The following is a 15,717-nucleotide window of genomic DNA, read 5'->3' on the forward strand; positions in this document are numbered from 1 at the left end:
TTCAGTATTGGAACTGAAAGTTTGATTATTCTATAAACAGCAATTCATGCTGGGCCTGTCGTTTGTTTAAGCTCAAATTAAGAAATTTTGTTAAGCAAAGGCATGTGGGGTAAAATGCCGTTATGAGGAATTATGTCAATGATCTAACCATTGGCAGAACACAGGCTCAATGGCCAGGTGCCAAACCCCTTGTTTGCATTCCTCTTTTAATATAAACCAAGTGGGTGTGTATTATTTTTTATATTTGTATGTTGTACATTGTTAAATATTCTGGGGGTGCTGAGTTCACCCAAGTCTAGACCAGACTGAATAAAGATTTCTCTGAGGGACATTTCAATTTCTTCAACTGGTGCTGAATCTATTTACTAAGCCTTGCTCTAGCAAGTTTGGAAGCCAAGATGTGGCAGAGGAGCTATATAGATATTTTATCTATAAAAAATATTGCAACACCTTACACAGTAGAAGAAAATACAAAATCTCCTGTCAATACTGAGCAATGTCAGGGAGGAATTAAATTCCATTCCCCTCACTGGAAAAATAGTATTAGGCCGAATAAGGGAACTAAATGCTCATAAACCCCTTGCCCAGGAGGCACACGTTCTAGGATGCTACGCGAAGTGTCTATTGTGGTATTTTTTTTCAAAAAGGGAGTAAACCCTATTGGATAATTAGCCTAACATCTACTGTTATGAAAATGTTAGAATCAATTATCAAGAAAGTGACAGTGACACATTTGAAAAAGATCGTGATCTAATCATGCAGAGTCCATGTAGTTTCACGAAGGGGATATTGTGCGTGACAAATTTATTTGAGATTTTTTTCTGACGGATTTGACCAGAGTGAATCGTGGCGAACTGTAGATGTATTGCATACAGACTTCCATAGGCATTTGGTACAGTGCCTCACAGATTGTTCAGTGGCAAGTTAAGAGCTTGCAGTTACAGTAGTTAAGTGTTGCATGTTAACATCTTAACATGGATGGAGGATTGGCTGAGGGGAAAATATGAAGTTGCTTATTTTGGAAGAACAAGAGAACTATTATTTAAATAGGGATGGCACAGCGGTAGAGTTGCTGTCTTGCAGTGCCTGAGACCTGAGTTTCATCCTGACTACCAGTGCTGTCTGTACGGAGTTTGTACGTTCTCCCTGAGACTGCGTGGGTTTTCTCCGGGTGCGCTGGTGTCCTCCCATATACCAAAGAAGTACAGGTTTGTAGCCTATGTGTAGGATGGAACTGCAGATGCTAGTTTACACCAAAGATAGACACAAAATACTGAAGCAACTCAGCGGGACAGGCATCATCTCTGGCCCATTCCTTTCCAGATATGCTGCCTTTCTCCCTGCATTACCCCAGCCTTTTGTGTCTATCTTAGGGTTATAGGTTAATTGGCTTTGGTAAAAAAAAAAAGGAAATTTTCTCTTATGTGTAGGGTAGTGTTAGTGTCCAGGGTGATCGCTGGTTGGCGCAGACTTGGTGGGCTGATGGGTCCGTTTCCACACTGTATCCCTAAAGTCTAAATGGAGGAAAACTAGAAAGCTGCTGCACAAAGGGATTGGAGGCGGTTGTGTGTGTGACGCACGGAAGGCTAACAAATATGCAGCGGGTAACCTTGAAGGTTTAGGGAATGTTGGCCCTTATTTCATGAGGAATCTACTGCAAGTGTACAAAGTACTAGTGAGATCACATCCAGAGGACAGTGAGCAATTTTGGTTACCCCTATTTAAGGAAAGATATTTCATTAGAGGCAAGTTTCAGAGGTTCATTAGGAGGATCCTGCCACAGAGTGGAATTTAATGCTGTGCAGGCCAAGTCATGGGTATTTTTAAGGGGCAGGTTGACACATTCTTGATTAGTAAGGGTGTCGGGGGTTATGGGGGGAAGGCTGAGATTGACTGGAAATGTCATGATTGAATGGCGGAGTAGACTTATGCGGAATGGCCACATTCTGCTCCGATAACTCATAAACCTAGGGGGGAATTGACCCAAGAAGAAATATTGAACAGGAATGGCAGTACTCAGTGGAATTTAGAAAAAATGACACAAAATCATATTGAAACATATTAGATTCTTAGGGGCTAGACAGGGTTAGAACCACTAATCTTGGTCACATTTAAGACTAAAAACGGCATGAATTCTAAGGCCTATTGAATCTTTGTAACTACTTGTCACAGGGAGCTGTGTGGAGGCAGAATCCTTGTGTACATTTAAGGGTGAGATAGAGAGGTTCTAATCAGGAGGGAGACGGAAAGTGGACTTGAGGAATGTTAAATCAACTGTGCTCCTGTTAAGTGGGAGAGCAGGCTCCTGCGGCTATACGGCTATCCTGCATGTGGTCTAGTTACCTCTGGGATCCAAGTCCAGGAAAAGAAAAACGAGGCCGTAGATGATTCCGTGAGGATCACAGACAGGCAAGCCGGACGTTAAGTGGGAGAAATGGAAAGGAGCAAAGCCGGCTAAATGTGAACAAGAGTTGCCTTGGACAGTTCTGCTCAAGAGAAGGAGATGGTTAAGAAGCAAGAGAATGTCACGTCTACCTTTGTGTAAGCTATGTGGGAAGCTGGGTCCAGCATGTAGTGGGTAGGAGCAACAGAGCAGCGTTTGAGATCCCACTTGAGATCGTTCTGACTCTCACGTTGCTGTGCCCAATCCCATTTTCAGAATATTATTAAATTAATAAATTGTAGGAGCAGAATTAGTCCATTCGGCCCATTCCGCCATTCAATCGCGGCTGATCTATCTTCCCCCTCCTAACCCCATTCACGTGCCTTCTCCCCATTATATGAGTTATAAATCGGGCAGATGCACAGTCTCTTGCCCAGAGTAGGCGAATCAAGGACCAAAGGACATAGGTTTAAGGCGAAGGCGAAAAGATTTACTAGGAATCTGAGAGGTGACTTTTTCACACAAAGGGTGATGGGCGTATGGAACAAGCTGCCAGAGGAGGTATTTGAGGCAGGGACTATCCCAGTGTTTAAGAAACAGTTAGACAGGTACAAGGATTGGACAGGTTCGGAGGGAATGTGGAGCGGATTTGGAGAGATATTGACCAAACGCAGGCAGGTGGGACTAGTGTAGCTGGGACATGTTGGCCGGTGCGGGCAAGTTGGGCCGAAGGGCCTGTTTCCACGCCGTATCACTCTATGATTACTCTATAACCCCTGACACCCGTATCACTTTCTTCCTGTTTCTTTATTAGATTTTTATGTAAGCAGAAAAAACAGATTGCAGTGCTCCGGGCGGCCTTCTCAGTTAAGTGCTTGTCCTTCGTTACCGTACATTGACGTTTTCCAGTCCTTGCATCTAGCCACGGGATTTGCTGGAATGTTTGCCCTTCTTCTCAGCAGACTTTGACCTTTTGGAACTGACTTTCAGCTCCGCTTTGCTCTGCGCGTCCAAGAAGTTCTCCTGGTCGGGGTAGACCTCGCTGTCGTCCGGCCGCTCGTCGCTGTTCATTTTTAGGCTTCTCGACCTCCTCCGGCTGGCTTTCTTCTCCATTCTCGGTTCCAGTAATTTCTCACTCATTTCGGGTTCCGTCTTGGACTTGTCCTGCTGTAACGGCTGCTTGCTCCCCTCCTTTTCGGGTTTCAACCCTCCCTTGGGCTTGTACATCGATTCTTCGGTCCTCTCCGCTTGCGGGTCCTTGTTCTCGGGCTGTGCCTGGTCCTCCTGGACCTCCTGCTTGCCATCCGCCCTGTCCCGCTTCATGTTCATCCACTCGTGCTTGGCCTCGTGTTTCATGTCCACGTACTCGTGGGCGGCGGCGGCCTCCACCTCCCACTGGTACTTCTGGTCTCGCTTCTGGTCGCTCTTGCCGTCGTGCTTGTCGTCCTTCTTGCGGTGCTTCTCCGAGACCGTGTCGGCTTTCTTGGAGCCCTCCTTGGATTTGGCGGAGAAGAGCCAGGGGTGCTCCAGGACCTCGTCGATGGTGAGGCGCTTGCTGGTGTCCGGGTGGAGCATGCGGTAGATCAGCTCCTTGCAATCTGTGGGGACCACCTTGGACCTGGGGAAGTCCACCCTGTGCTCCTTCTGTATCCTCAGCATCCTCTTGATGTTGGAGTCGTCGTACGGCATGGAGCCGCACACCATGATGAAGAGGATGACCCCGAGGCTCCAGATGTCGTAGACCTTGGGCTGGTAAGGGATCCCCTGCAGCACCTCCGGGGCCGCGTACGCGGCTGACCCGCAGAAGGTCTTGCTGAGCAACGGCCTCCCCTGGTCGTCCGTGCTGCACCTCTTGGCGAAGCCGAAGTCGGAGAGCTTGACGTTGAAGTCCTTGTCCAGGAGGAGGTTCTCGCACTTGAGGTCCCGGTGGACCACTTCCAGTTCGTGGCAGTGCTTGACGGCCAGTGCGAGCTGGCGGAACATCTTGCGGGACACCTCCTCTGGCAGTGCTCCCCTGGTCTTGATGAACTCCAGCAGGTCGCCCTGCACGCCCAGCTCCATGATGATGTACACCTTGCCGTCGGAGGTCTCGAAGATCTCGAAGGTCTTGACGATGTAGCGGTGGTTGAGCATGGCCAGGATCTCCAGCTCCCGCGGCAGGAACTTCTCCAGAAAGTCTGCGGGCGCCTTCTTCCTGTCGATGATCTTGACGGCCACGTTGGCCTTGAGGCGCTCCGAGTAGGCGGACTTGACCTTGGCGTACGAGCCCTCTCCCAGGTTGACGCCCAGTGTGTAGCCCCGCTTCTTCAAGACCACCCCATCATCCATGGCGCCCTGTCATCAATATCTGCCCACTCTGCCTTGCAGCCCGCCGGCCTGTGCCATGGAGACTCGCGTCCAGAGGAGGCACTTCCACCCAGCACATAAACCTTGTGTGTTCCCCTTCAGCCTCCCACGGGTCGGTTTCCCCCCCCCCCCACACAGTAACTTTCACAAGGCACTGCCCTGGGACTGGCAACCACCAGTTGTGAAGCCTCCAAAAAGAATGTTGGCCTGTTAGGTCACAGAAGGTGAAGGCACAATGGTCCTAAAGTGACCATGGGAGGAGAACATCACGGCAGAGTGGTCCCCATGTTTTACCTCTGCTGTGTCCCGCCTGAGAGCAGTTTGTATCCACCAGCCACAATCATATTGAATCGTGGGGCAGGCTTGAGTGGCCGAGTGGCCTGCGCCCGCTCCCGTTTTCTTGTCTTCTTGTGACAATGCTTTTTTCATAGGCATTCTGTTGATCAAATTCTGACATAAAAGCTTATTCTCTGAATCAACAAATTGTCATTTTGTGAATGACTTATCTTCCAGCTTCCTTCAAATGATGGCAAATGTTCTGTTGTTATTTTGAACCCACAAGAGCATGCTACAAGAGGCACAGCTGGTGGAGCTGCTACCTCCCATCTCCAGCAACCTGAGTCCTGATCCCCCCCATTGCTGCCAGTGTGGAGCTCGCACGTTCTCCCTGTGACTGCATGAGTTTCCCTGGAATGGTTGGTTTCCTCCTACATCCCAACCATGTGTATCTACTGAGGTTAATTGGCCACTTTAAGTTGCCCCCTCATGTGATAGGTAAGTGATAGAATCTAGAGGGATTGATGGCAATGTGTGGAGATTAGTTGGGGGGACATTTGATGAGGGAATGGGATTGCTCTATGAAATGCCATGAGCTCCATAGGCTAAATAATGGGGAGATTGTAATCGTATTGTCTTTCCGCTGACTGGTTAGCATGCAAGGTTTTCACTGTACCTCGGAACACATGACAATAAACTAATCACATTCAGTTATTATGTAGCATTGATTGAGACTATTTAACCCATCAAGAGAGACCTGCTCAAACTCAAATGGATACAAGCATAGTCCATCCCATAAGATAGCCCGTCCATTCCAGATATTAACATAGAAACATAGAAAATAGGTGCAGGAGGAGGTCATTCGGTTCTTTGAGCCAGCACTGCCATTCAAAATGATCATGGCCGATCATCCAAAATCAGTACCCCGTTCCTGCTTTCTCCCTATATCCATTGATTCCGTTAGCCCTACGAGATCTAACTAACTCTCTCTTGAATACATATTAGTCTGTACAGTGTGCACTGTATGGCTCTGGTCCATGTAATGTGAGGAGATGCACTAGAGATGGTGAAAGAGAGTGTGACAAGGTTGATTGGAGAAATGGAATTTCAGAAAAGATTGTGCCGATTGGAAAAGCGAAGAGTCATGTAGGAGCAATTTTCACTAATTTGAAACAACACTCATGATTTTCACTGAGCAAAAGTATCGGCTAAATATTTGCAGGTGATATCACTTTGAAATCCTTTTGATATTCCATCCGCTTACTTCCTTATTTTCAAAGCATAGGTGATCTTTCTAACCCTCTTACATCAACTGCCACCCAGTTTTGTTAAGTGGGTTGGAAAAGGCTGATGTGGAGAGAATGTTATCATCCAGGAACTCTCAAAACCAAAGCCAGAAACCCAAGGGATTCTGAGAGAAAGAAAAACAGTGGAGAAAGGGAGGGAAGTTCTGTTATTGGTTGTACTGTGGATCTCACTGCCACATAAAACAGTCAAGGCTGAGGTTCTATCGATGATGATGATGAGACTTTATTGTCACATATACTTATGTACCCAGGCACAGTGAAAATCTTTGTTTTGCATATAATCTAGTAAAATCATACTCAAGATAAGTACAATCGTAAGTGAGAGGAGCAGAATTAGGCATTCACTCCATCAATTCTACTCCACCAATTAATCATGACTGATCTATCTCTCCCTCTTAAGCCCATTCTCCTGCCTTCTCCCCATAACCCCTGACACCCGTACTAATGAAGAATCTATCTCTGCATTAAAAATATCCATTGACTTGGCCTCCACAGCCTTCTGTGGCAATGAATTTCACAGATTCATCACCCTCTGACTACAGAAATTCTTCCTCATCTCCTTCCTAAAGGAACGTCCTTTAATTCTGAGGCAGTGCTCTCGGGTCCTGGACTCTCCCACTAGTGGAAACATTCTTGTTACATCCACTCTATCCAGGCCTTTCACCATTCGGTAAGTTTCAATGAGGTCCTCCCTCATCCTTCTAAGCTCCAGCGAGTAAGGACCCAGTTCCATCAAAAGCTCATCATATTGACATAGATAAGTACAAAGTACAATGATTGTAGTGTAATAGCGGGCTGCACCGAGACAGTACACAAAGAGTCACTACGTTTCTGGCACCAACAAAGTTTCAAAGCTCTTCAGAGAGCACTCTTATCTTGGTCTTAAAGGCCCGTTGTTCTGGCGGGACCAATCCCCTCTCCTCCGTACGCCGCCATCTTGAAAGCAAAGCTTCTGCTGCCATCGCAGTCCTCCTCGTTGGTTCCTGGTCTTCATGGTCGAGCAGGAGACGAGGCTTGTGTAACTCCAGGTGGGTTCGCAGTTCGGCGGCGGGCAAGCCAGGCCTGCCGTCGAGGTGTGGCCACAGCTCACCGGGAGCTTCTGGCCGGCTGAGTGGACGAGAGAAAAAGGAATAGAAATGAAAACAGAAATGGTGGAGATACTTAACATGTCAGACGGCATCAGAGAGATGGAAATAGAGACATTGAACGTGAACAGGCAGCAGTTGGATGGAAGTAAACATGTAGCTAGTTACCCGTGGAGACCAGTTGTGCCGTGTGTTTCTATGCTGTATATTCAGTGTGATATCTCCGCAGAGCAGTGCGGTATATAAAGAGTTAACTTCCCCTTCGCTGGTCCATGGCTCCTTGGCTGGCTGTTGCACACTGTAACCTTGCCTGAGATGAAGTCACTGCAAAACTTTTTGCTTTGCTTGACTTAGTTTCACTCAGCACATTTCCCACTGAATAACCCCGGGGGTTCATGAGATGCCATCCTCACTGGGCTGCAGGTTTGCCTCATCCCCTACTCTGATTACCCTCACACTCGCACACACCATCTGGTGTCTGGTGCACGCAAGCAATAAATCAGAGTTAATCTTGGATGAACACTAAACAGTTTCCAACCCAGTAAATTATGTGCAATGGGAAGTGGTCTAAGTCATGACATCAGATTTTCTAACTTTACTGTTTTGGATAACAACAAGGCTCTGTACAAAATATCAAAAAGTCTCAAACAATTGTACGTGTAAAGTCTCTCTGGCCACGTTCTGGGAGGTTTGTCTTGTGTGTATTTCTTCCAGAGAGTCCTCGGTCATTTCCAGCTTCCTGCTGCTGTTGAAGGCCTGCCTGGCAGCAGTTTGTACCCGAGAGGACATGAGTTCAAGGTAGCGCATCGGTTCCATAGAATTCCATACAATGCTGAGAACTATATTCTACACTCTGTGTCTTCCCCTTTGCTCTATCTATTGTGCACGAGTTTGTCTTGATTGTATGGTATATCTGACCTGTCTGGATAGCATGCAAAACAACTGAACCTCAGTGCACATGGCAATAATCAACCTAAACCTAAAACCGAAACTATGGGACACAGAGGAGATGGGGGGGAGCGATCCATCCATGACAATCAGGGGGAAACCATGTTTGTTACGCGGCTCCCTCCACAACTTTTTGGTTTACTCATCCATTCCCAATAAACCACCCCCTCGCCTGGCACTTTCCTCTGCAACCGCGGGAGATGTAACACCTGCCCCTATACCTCCTTCCTCACATTCGTCCATGACTACAGCAGTCCTTCCAAGCAAGACAAAGTTTCTCATGCACCTCCTCTAACCTCATCTAATGCATGTGGTGCTCCTGATGCGGCCTCCTTCACATTGGCAAGACAAAGGGTAGACTGGGCGATCATTTCACACTGCCCGGGGTGTGGCAGACTGGCAGAATGTGCCACCCACTAGTTATTCGCAGTTTAACGTGGAGTGACTGCAGGTTAATGATGGGCACAATCAGTGATATTGTTTGCAACGTTCTCTATTGTTTACAAAGATTATCCTCTGTGCACCAAAATGAGACATGATGTGGGGAATCCTGCAATGCATTCAGCAAACTTCCATAAACACAAATATAATAAGTGGCCGGATTATCTCTGTTCTTCACATGTTTTATGTGTCCATCTGTTGGCTTAATATTCCTCCTCACGCTCTGTGTGACTTTGCCTCAGGTAATGGTCCCAATCATGGCCGGGTCTCTGTAGTAGGATGTGACCCACAGTCTTTGCATGTCAGAGGCAAGAGTGGTAACATTGGAACACAATCTGCAGGAAGGAACTGCAGATGCTGGTTTAAACCGAAGATTGACACAAAAAAGCCGGAGTAACTCAGTGGGTCAGACAGCATCTCTGGAGAGAAGGAATAGGCGATGTTTCAGGTCGAGTTACTTCAGCTTTTTGTGCCTAACATTGAGGCACAGTTGCCTTTGTTGACAAGTTGAGCCTTAACAATGGTGATGTAATAGTTAAGTGGCCAGGCTAGAATTCCAGGCAAACTGAGTTCAAACCCACCAATAGCAGCTGTGGAATTTAAATTCAGTTATTATTTTACCATTAAAAAAAATAATGAGCAATAATAACTACAAAGTGATGGGGTTGCCATAAAAAGCCAGTTGGTTCACAGATGTCCTTCAAGGGAAATAATCTGCGGTCTGCCCTGAATGTATCTCCAGACCCATCATTGTGAGAGGCCCAGCATGTCTCCCAGTCCAAGGGCAGTTAGGGATGGGCAATAAATGCCTGCAATGCCGAGATATTAGAAAATAATATATTTAAAAATAAGTTTTATAAAGATTGTGACCTCTGATGGATCGGACATTTTTTATTAAATGGAAGCTCAACACATAATCCCACATTGCCCCATAGGAAAGTACATCTAATCCACTTCCCTTCCTTCATTGGCTTTTATCCAAGTTACCAATCCCTACCTTCTCACCGGAAGCACGTAACAAAAGCTTTTCACTGTACCTCGGTACACGTGACAACAAACTAAAGTAAACTAGATTAAACTAAGCCAGCGACATTCTCAAGTGTCCAAGCTTCAAGCAAGGTTTTCGAAATCTACCCACTTCCTTCTCTCCTTTGTGTTATTTGGCTTATGTTATGTACTCAAAATACGATCACTGGCCAACCAACGGACCACTCTTTGTGTGTCTATTAAATTAGTGAGTGTATACTTAACCGTGGAGGATGTCACAGCCAAACCTTGACCATTCATCCAGTATCACGGACACCAGTCATGCTAGTGTGAACAGGAAGATGCTCTCTGGAACTTGAAATTGGTTTGAACACATTTACAATATTAGAATTGATCTCCAATCCCGGTTTTGCAGCGAATTCAGTTTAATAAGTAATGGGCCAGAACTGTCTGATCTTCAGAATTAGAATATTGGCTGATAGCCTATCTACGTTACCAACTGTGGCCATAATTTCAGAGATAATTAGTCGCTGTATTGTAGGTGAAACAGGCAATTTCAGCTAAAATGGAATTAGCAGCTGAATTAGCAGCACAACATTCCAAACACCTTCCAAACAAGATGTTTCCAAGATAAATGGGAGATGTCTTTGCCCCTGTCCCGGCCCACACAATGCCTGGGAACGTCTGGGTTTGCTGAGCAAAATACGTTTGCGGACCTGCAGCTAGTAGTGCAGAAACGCTCCACACAAGGGGGCTTGTGGTTGGCTCCGGGGGTAAGGCACAGTCTGCTCAGATAAGAAATGCCATAAAGGATGGTGTCGGGCGCCCTTCCAAAAGGAGAGAGAGAGCCCCAGCCTTGGACCGTGTCACGAACAGTGCCAGGTGATCAACTACAGGATATGACCCGGTGGCGGGCTCTGCTGTGTACTCGGGATACGTGAGTCTATGTGCTCTATTTGGTAGTGCAATAAAATACCTTGTTATTCAAACTCTGTTGTCTGAATCCGGTGGTTTATCGAACACAACAATCGCCTGGTGGAAATGACTGAATTGATCAATTCTATACCAATCTTAAGAAGATGTTGTTTCGATTAACTAGGGAGAGCCATGGTAGATTTATAAAAGGCAGATCATGTTTGAGTAAACTAGTTAAATTTATTGCTGAAGTAACGGAAGATTCAGAGAAACACATTATGTGTCTGTCGGACATTATGGGAGCATTTGTCAGAAATACCATATAAAATGCTGGTTGACAAAATCGAGTCTCATGGAGTTGGAGGGTTAGTGTGGACATGGATAAAATATTGACAGGAAGGCAGAAAACAGCCATTGTGGTAATTAGTTGTTTTTTTAGACAGGGTGTTAGACTGCGCTGTTCTCCCAAGGTTAGTGATAGGATCAGTGCTTTCTCTGGGGAATGACTTGGGTACTGGAATAATTCAGAATTAGCCAGTGGTACCAACCTTCAGTGGAAAGGTAAATGGCCAACATGATGGCTATTAACTGTGACATGCTGGCGGGAAGGACAGGCAAGGTAGATGGGATTCGGTACATAGATAAGTTATGCATTTTGATGGAAGGGATGGGAAAAGGCAGGATGACTGTAATGCCAGAGTTATTGAGTGTGGGTTCATGTTTACGGACCATTGAAGATGGCAGAATGTGGGATCTTGCACCTGCGGTGTTACAGAAGCAGAAAAGTTATACTGAGTCTTTTTAAACCCTGGTTAGTCCATAGGTGGATTGTGTTGTGTCCAGATCTGGTCACCATACTGGAGTGGAGGTAGAGGAGACAAAGATTCTAGAGAGAGCAGTTACCTGAATGGTCCCAGTGATGAGAGACTTCAGCTGAATTGTTAGTTTGGAGAAGATTGAGAGGTTTAGATAGCATAGACAGACTAGTTGCCCCGAGTAGAAAGTACAGGAATGAGGTTTACGGTAAGACTTATGAAGTGGTGGTGGGGGGGAGGGGGGGGACGGACGGGGGGACTGGTGTGAGGAATAACTTTCATGGGAGGGTGCTGGTGTGAGGAATAACTTTCATGCAGTGGGTGGTAATGATCTGGAACTCAGAGAAGGTGGCAGCAGAATAATCTCACCTCCCTCTGTTAAAGCCAGCAATTAAATACAAATCAGATCCCTGGGATGTCTCTTAAGGGAACTTGTTGGGAGGGTTCGTGTGGTGGGACGGGGTAAGGGACTGACTTGTTTACCTCACCCCTCTAGTTCTGGGATCAGGCATGAATGGCTGTATGATCTCTCCCTGTGCTGTACTGACACCTTGGCTCATGGATACGTTTCTGCAGAGGAGATTATATGTGAGGCCTGGACAAGGTGGCTGTATTGACGACCAACATCTGAAAGTCATTCCACACCACCTCAGCCAACTCTATGATTCAGTCTCAGCTGCTACCAAAGTGATGTCAATGTTCCCAGGAGGAGGCTTGTCGATGGTAAACAAACCTTCAGCAACGATCTGACATCATGGACTAAAGTCCACAGATTTAGGTTCAGCACAAGACAGATCCATACACTACGCAGAACAGATTCCGGCCTTTTGCTCCTGTGTTTACACTCTATGCCACCTCTACCCTTTTACTATCTCTTCCTGTCCTTCCAATTTAGCTTCTGATAATGACAGCCACGCTATTGGTGTCGTGCATCGAGTAAATAGCCAGAACAAATTTCTAATTACATTCCAGGGAAAGAATTCCTGAATTCCGTGTTGGATCTTGGAAGAACAATGGAGGACCCGGCGTGGGGGGGACCACCGTGAGGGGAGGGGGGGAAGAGCAATGGGGGACCCGGCGTGGGGGGGGGACCACCGTGTGGGGAGGGGGGGAAGAGCAATGGGGGACCCGGCGTGGGGGGGACCACCGTGAGGGGAGGGGGGGAAGAGCAATGGAGGACCCGGCGTGGGGGGGCACCGTGAGGGGAGGGGGAAGAGCAATGGAGGACCTGGCGCAGGGGGGACCACCATGAGGGGAGGGGGGAAGAACGATGGAGGACCCGGCGTGGGGGGACCTGGCGTGGGGGGAGGGGGGAAGAACGATGGAGGACCCAGCGTGGGGGGACCTGGTGTGGGGGGAGAGGGGAAGAACGATGGAGGACCCAGCGTGGGGGGAACCTGGCACGGGGAAGGGGAAAAGAACAATGGAGGACCCGGTGTGGGGGGAGGGGAGGGGGGGGGGGAACAAAGGTGGACCTGGCACGGGATATTTTGGAACTTTGTCAGCACCCTTTATGTGGTGATTATTGCACACCTTGGGTATGCAAGCAAAGAATTTCACTGTGACGTCACATATGACAATAATTCATTCATTCATTCATTCATTCATTCACTCATTCAAGATCCACACCCTAGGAGTGCAACCTGTGTCAGGGGAATGAATCAAAGAAAGCTCACAACTGCTTCGACTGTAGGCAGCTGAGAAAGGTGATGATTTATCAAGTGAGATAGTAAGCACTGAAATGACTGAAATTAAGATCTATATTGGGACTTTATACTACCTGATCCCTCAGACTACCATTGCCTCTTTGGAGGAGTGGGGTCTAAGAAGGGGAAGAATTGTTTGAATGTATTTCATTGTAGTTGCTTTGGGAAAGTTAGTTCCTGTAATATATCAGCCAGATTTGATAATGGACTCTGTACTCAGGGTGGTGAATCTGTGGAATTCTTAGCCACAGAAGGCTGTGGAGGCAAAGTCAGTGGATATATTTAAAGCAGAGATAGATAGATTCTTGATTAGTACCGGTGTCAGAGGATGTGGGGAGAAGACAGGAGAATGGGGTTAGGAGGGAGAGATAGATCAGCCATGATTGAATGGGGGAGTAGACTTGATGGCCTAATGGCCTAATTCAACTCCTATGATCTTATGAACTTCTTAAAGAGCAACAACAAAAAAAACCTGCAGATGCTGGAAGGGTGAAATAAATACAGAAAACAGTGGAGATACTCATCGGGTCAGGCTGTATCAGTGGAGAAATCTGTGGAGAGAAACAGTTAACATTAAAGATTGAGGACCTTTGCTCTGTGTGTAGTAGTGTACTTCACTGGGATGATCTATAATTTGCATACACAATGACATTTATAGCAGTGATTATGGTTTGAATTAGTTATAACTGGCTGAGAAGTCCCGAGGACATGCCTACTTTTGAATCTTTGTACAGGTTATTTCTCCTTGCGTCCGGTTGCTTCTCCACGATCGGATCCATGGGCCCGAGACAGTTAAAGGTTGCAAACCAGAACACTTTTGTGAAGTTTTGACAAGTGAATACAAGATTGCCAAATTCCACCCAGTTTAACCTCTCAACACTGTCTGGTTGCAATAAAAGACGATGGATAATTATTTCCATGTGAAGATTGTTAATTTCAAATCCAGTTGCAAGCAGCTTCACCAAGTGCCGTTTCCCGGGAAGGGATTGGGCAAGGTGCCTCCTCGCTTGGACCCAGCCAGGCGTTGCCAGAGGCTCACTGGGATGCTGTCTGCGACTGGTGGCTCTCCCTCTCCCTCTCACTCTCTCTCCCCCTCACTGAGTCCGTTGGGATCTGCTACAGGAGGACAGAGGGGTTGAGAGGTGGAGGAAAACACTGATGTCTTCCACCATGAAGGGAGGCATCGTTTTCATCTATTTCCTGGCTGCGGCTTTGGGTAAGTCAGAGCCCGTGTGACTGTGATGCTCTGGGAGAGTGGGCATGATTTATCATTTTACGTCGAGAATTATACCAGTGGCGATGTTCGCAAATGCTTGAGCCCCTGGAGACATTTGGGAGGGCGAGGGCTACAGGTGCTGGAGACCACCACCACCGGCCGGTTCCCCTCCAAGTCACATCCTGACTCGGACAGGGGGGGTTAAAATGGTCAGCAAGTGGGAGATCCAGCAGACCGAGATCCTCAGTGGACCGAGTGCAAGTGTTCGGCAAAACAGTCGCCTGGCCTATGACAATAGACAATAGGTGCAGGAGGAGGCCATTTCGCCCTTCGAGCCAGCACCATCATTCAATGTGATCATGGCTGATCATTCTCAATCAGTACCCCGTTCCTGCCTTCTCCCCATACCTCCTGACTCCGCTATCCTTAAGAGCTCTATCTAGCTCTCTCTTGAATGCATTCAGAGCATTGGCCTCCACTGCCTTCTGAGGCAGAGAATTCCACAGATTTACAACTCTCTGACTGAAAAAGTTTTTCCTCATCTCCGTTCTAAATGGCCTACCCCTTATTCCTAAACTATGGCCCCAGTTGGACAAGGACACGTCGGGAACGCCGAGTGCAGTAGACTAGGTTGGAAGAGGTGAATGTGAACCTCTGTCTCACCTTGAAAGGCTGCTGGGGTCGCTGGATGGAGGTGAGGGAGGAAATGCAGGGACGGGAGTTACATCTCCTGCAGCTGCAGGGGAAGGTACCAGGAGAGAGGGTGCTTTGGGTGGGGATGGACCAAGCTGTTGCAGAAAGAGTGGTCTCTGCGGAGAGCAGAAAATGGTGGAGATGGGAAGATGTGACCGATGGTGGGATCTTGATGAAGGCGGCAGAAATGTCGGAGAGTGATGTGTTGGAATCGGTGGATGGTGATGTGAAAGGTGAGGACCAGGGGGGCTCTCTCCCTGTTCCATCTGGGGGCAGGGAATTTAACTGCGAGGCTCTTTGTGTTAGAGTCAATTCTGTTCGGCCCACTGGCCCTCTCATGCTTCCCTTCCACCCTCTGCCTGCTCTTCCCACTGAAGAGGCGTTGGAGAGCCCCAATCTGATCATGTCTTCCAAGCTCAGGGTGGAAGTGTTGAGTACGAGAAAGAAAATCTCAAAGAATAGACTAGGTTATACCGAAGAAAATATGAAAAAATGTCCATTTTAAATCAAATTAGAAGCAACCCTTTTCCTGTTACGATCTTCTTTCAGAAATTACAGCAAAGTTCAGGTGGTGCAACATGTTTTCAAGAGAGAGTTAG

At 47.3% G+C, this 15,717-nt stretch overlaps 2 protein-coding genes across 2 annotated transcripts in view; one reads left to right on the forward strand and one right to left on the reverse strand.

The window, feature by feature from the left end:
• Window positions 1–3,301: 3,301 nt before the first annotated feature.
• LOC144605731 (testis-specific serine/threonine-protein kinase 1-like) lies at window positions 3,302–4,711 on the reverse strand. The gene has a single exon (XM_078421245.1). It carries the CDS (start codon window positions 4,709–4,711, stop codon window positions 3,302–3,304), a length of 1,410 nt encoding a protein of 469 aa, XP_078277371.1.
• Window positions 4,712–14,367: 9,656 nt separating this feature from the next.
• The window catches only part of sxph (saxiphilin), a 41,362-nt gene continuing 40,012 nt past the window's right edge, over window positions 14,368–15,717 (forward strand). The window contains exon 1 of the mRNA XM_078421392.1: window positions 14,368–14,425. Within this exon, the coding sequence (XP_078277518.1) occupies window positions 14,368–14,425 (58 nt within the window). The remainder of the gene's footprint in view (window positions 14,426–15,717) is intronic.

This window comes from Rhinoraja longicauda, chromosome 25, assembly GCF_053455715.1.
Source record: "Rhinoraja longicauda isolate Sanriku21f chromosome 25, sRhiLon1.1, whole genome shotgun sequence".
Lineage (NCBI taxonomy): Eukaryota > Metazoa > Chordata > Chondrichthyes > Rajiformes > Arhynchobatidae > Rhinoraja > Rhinoraja longicauda.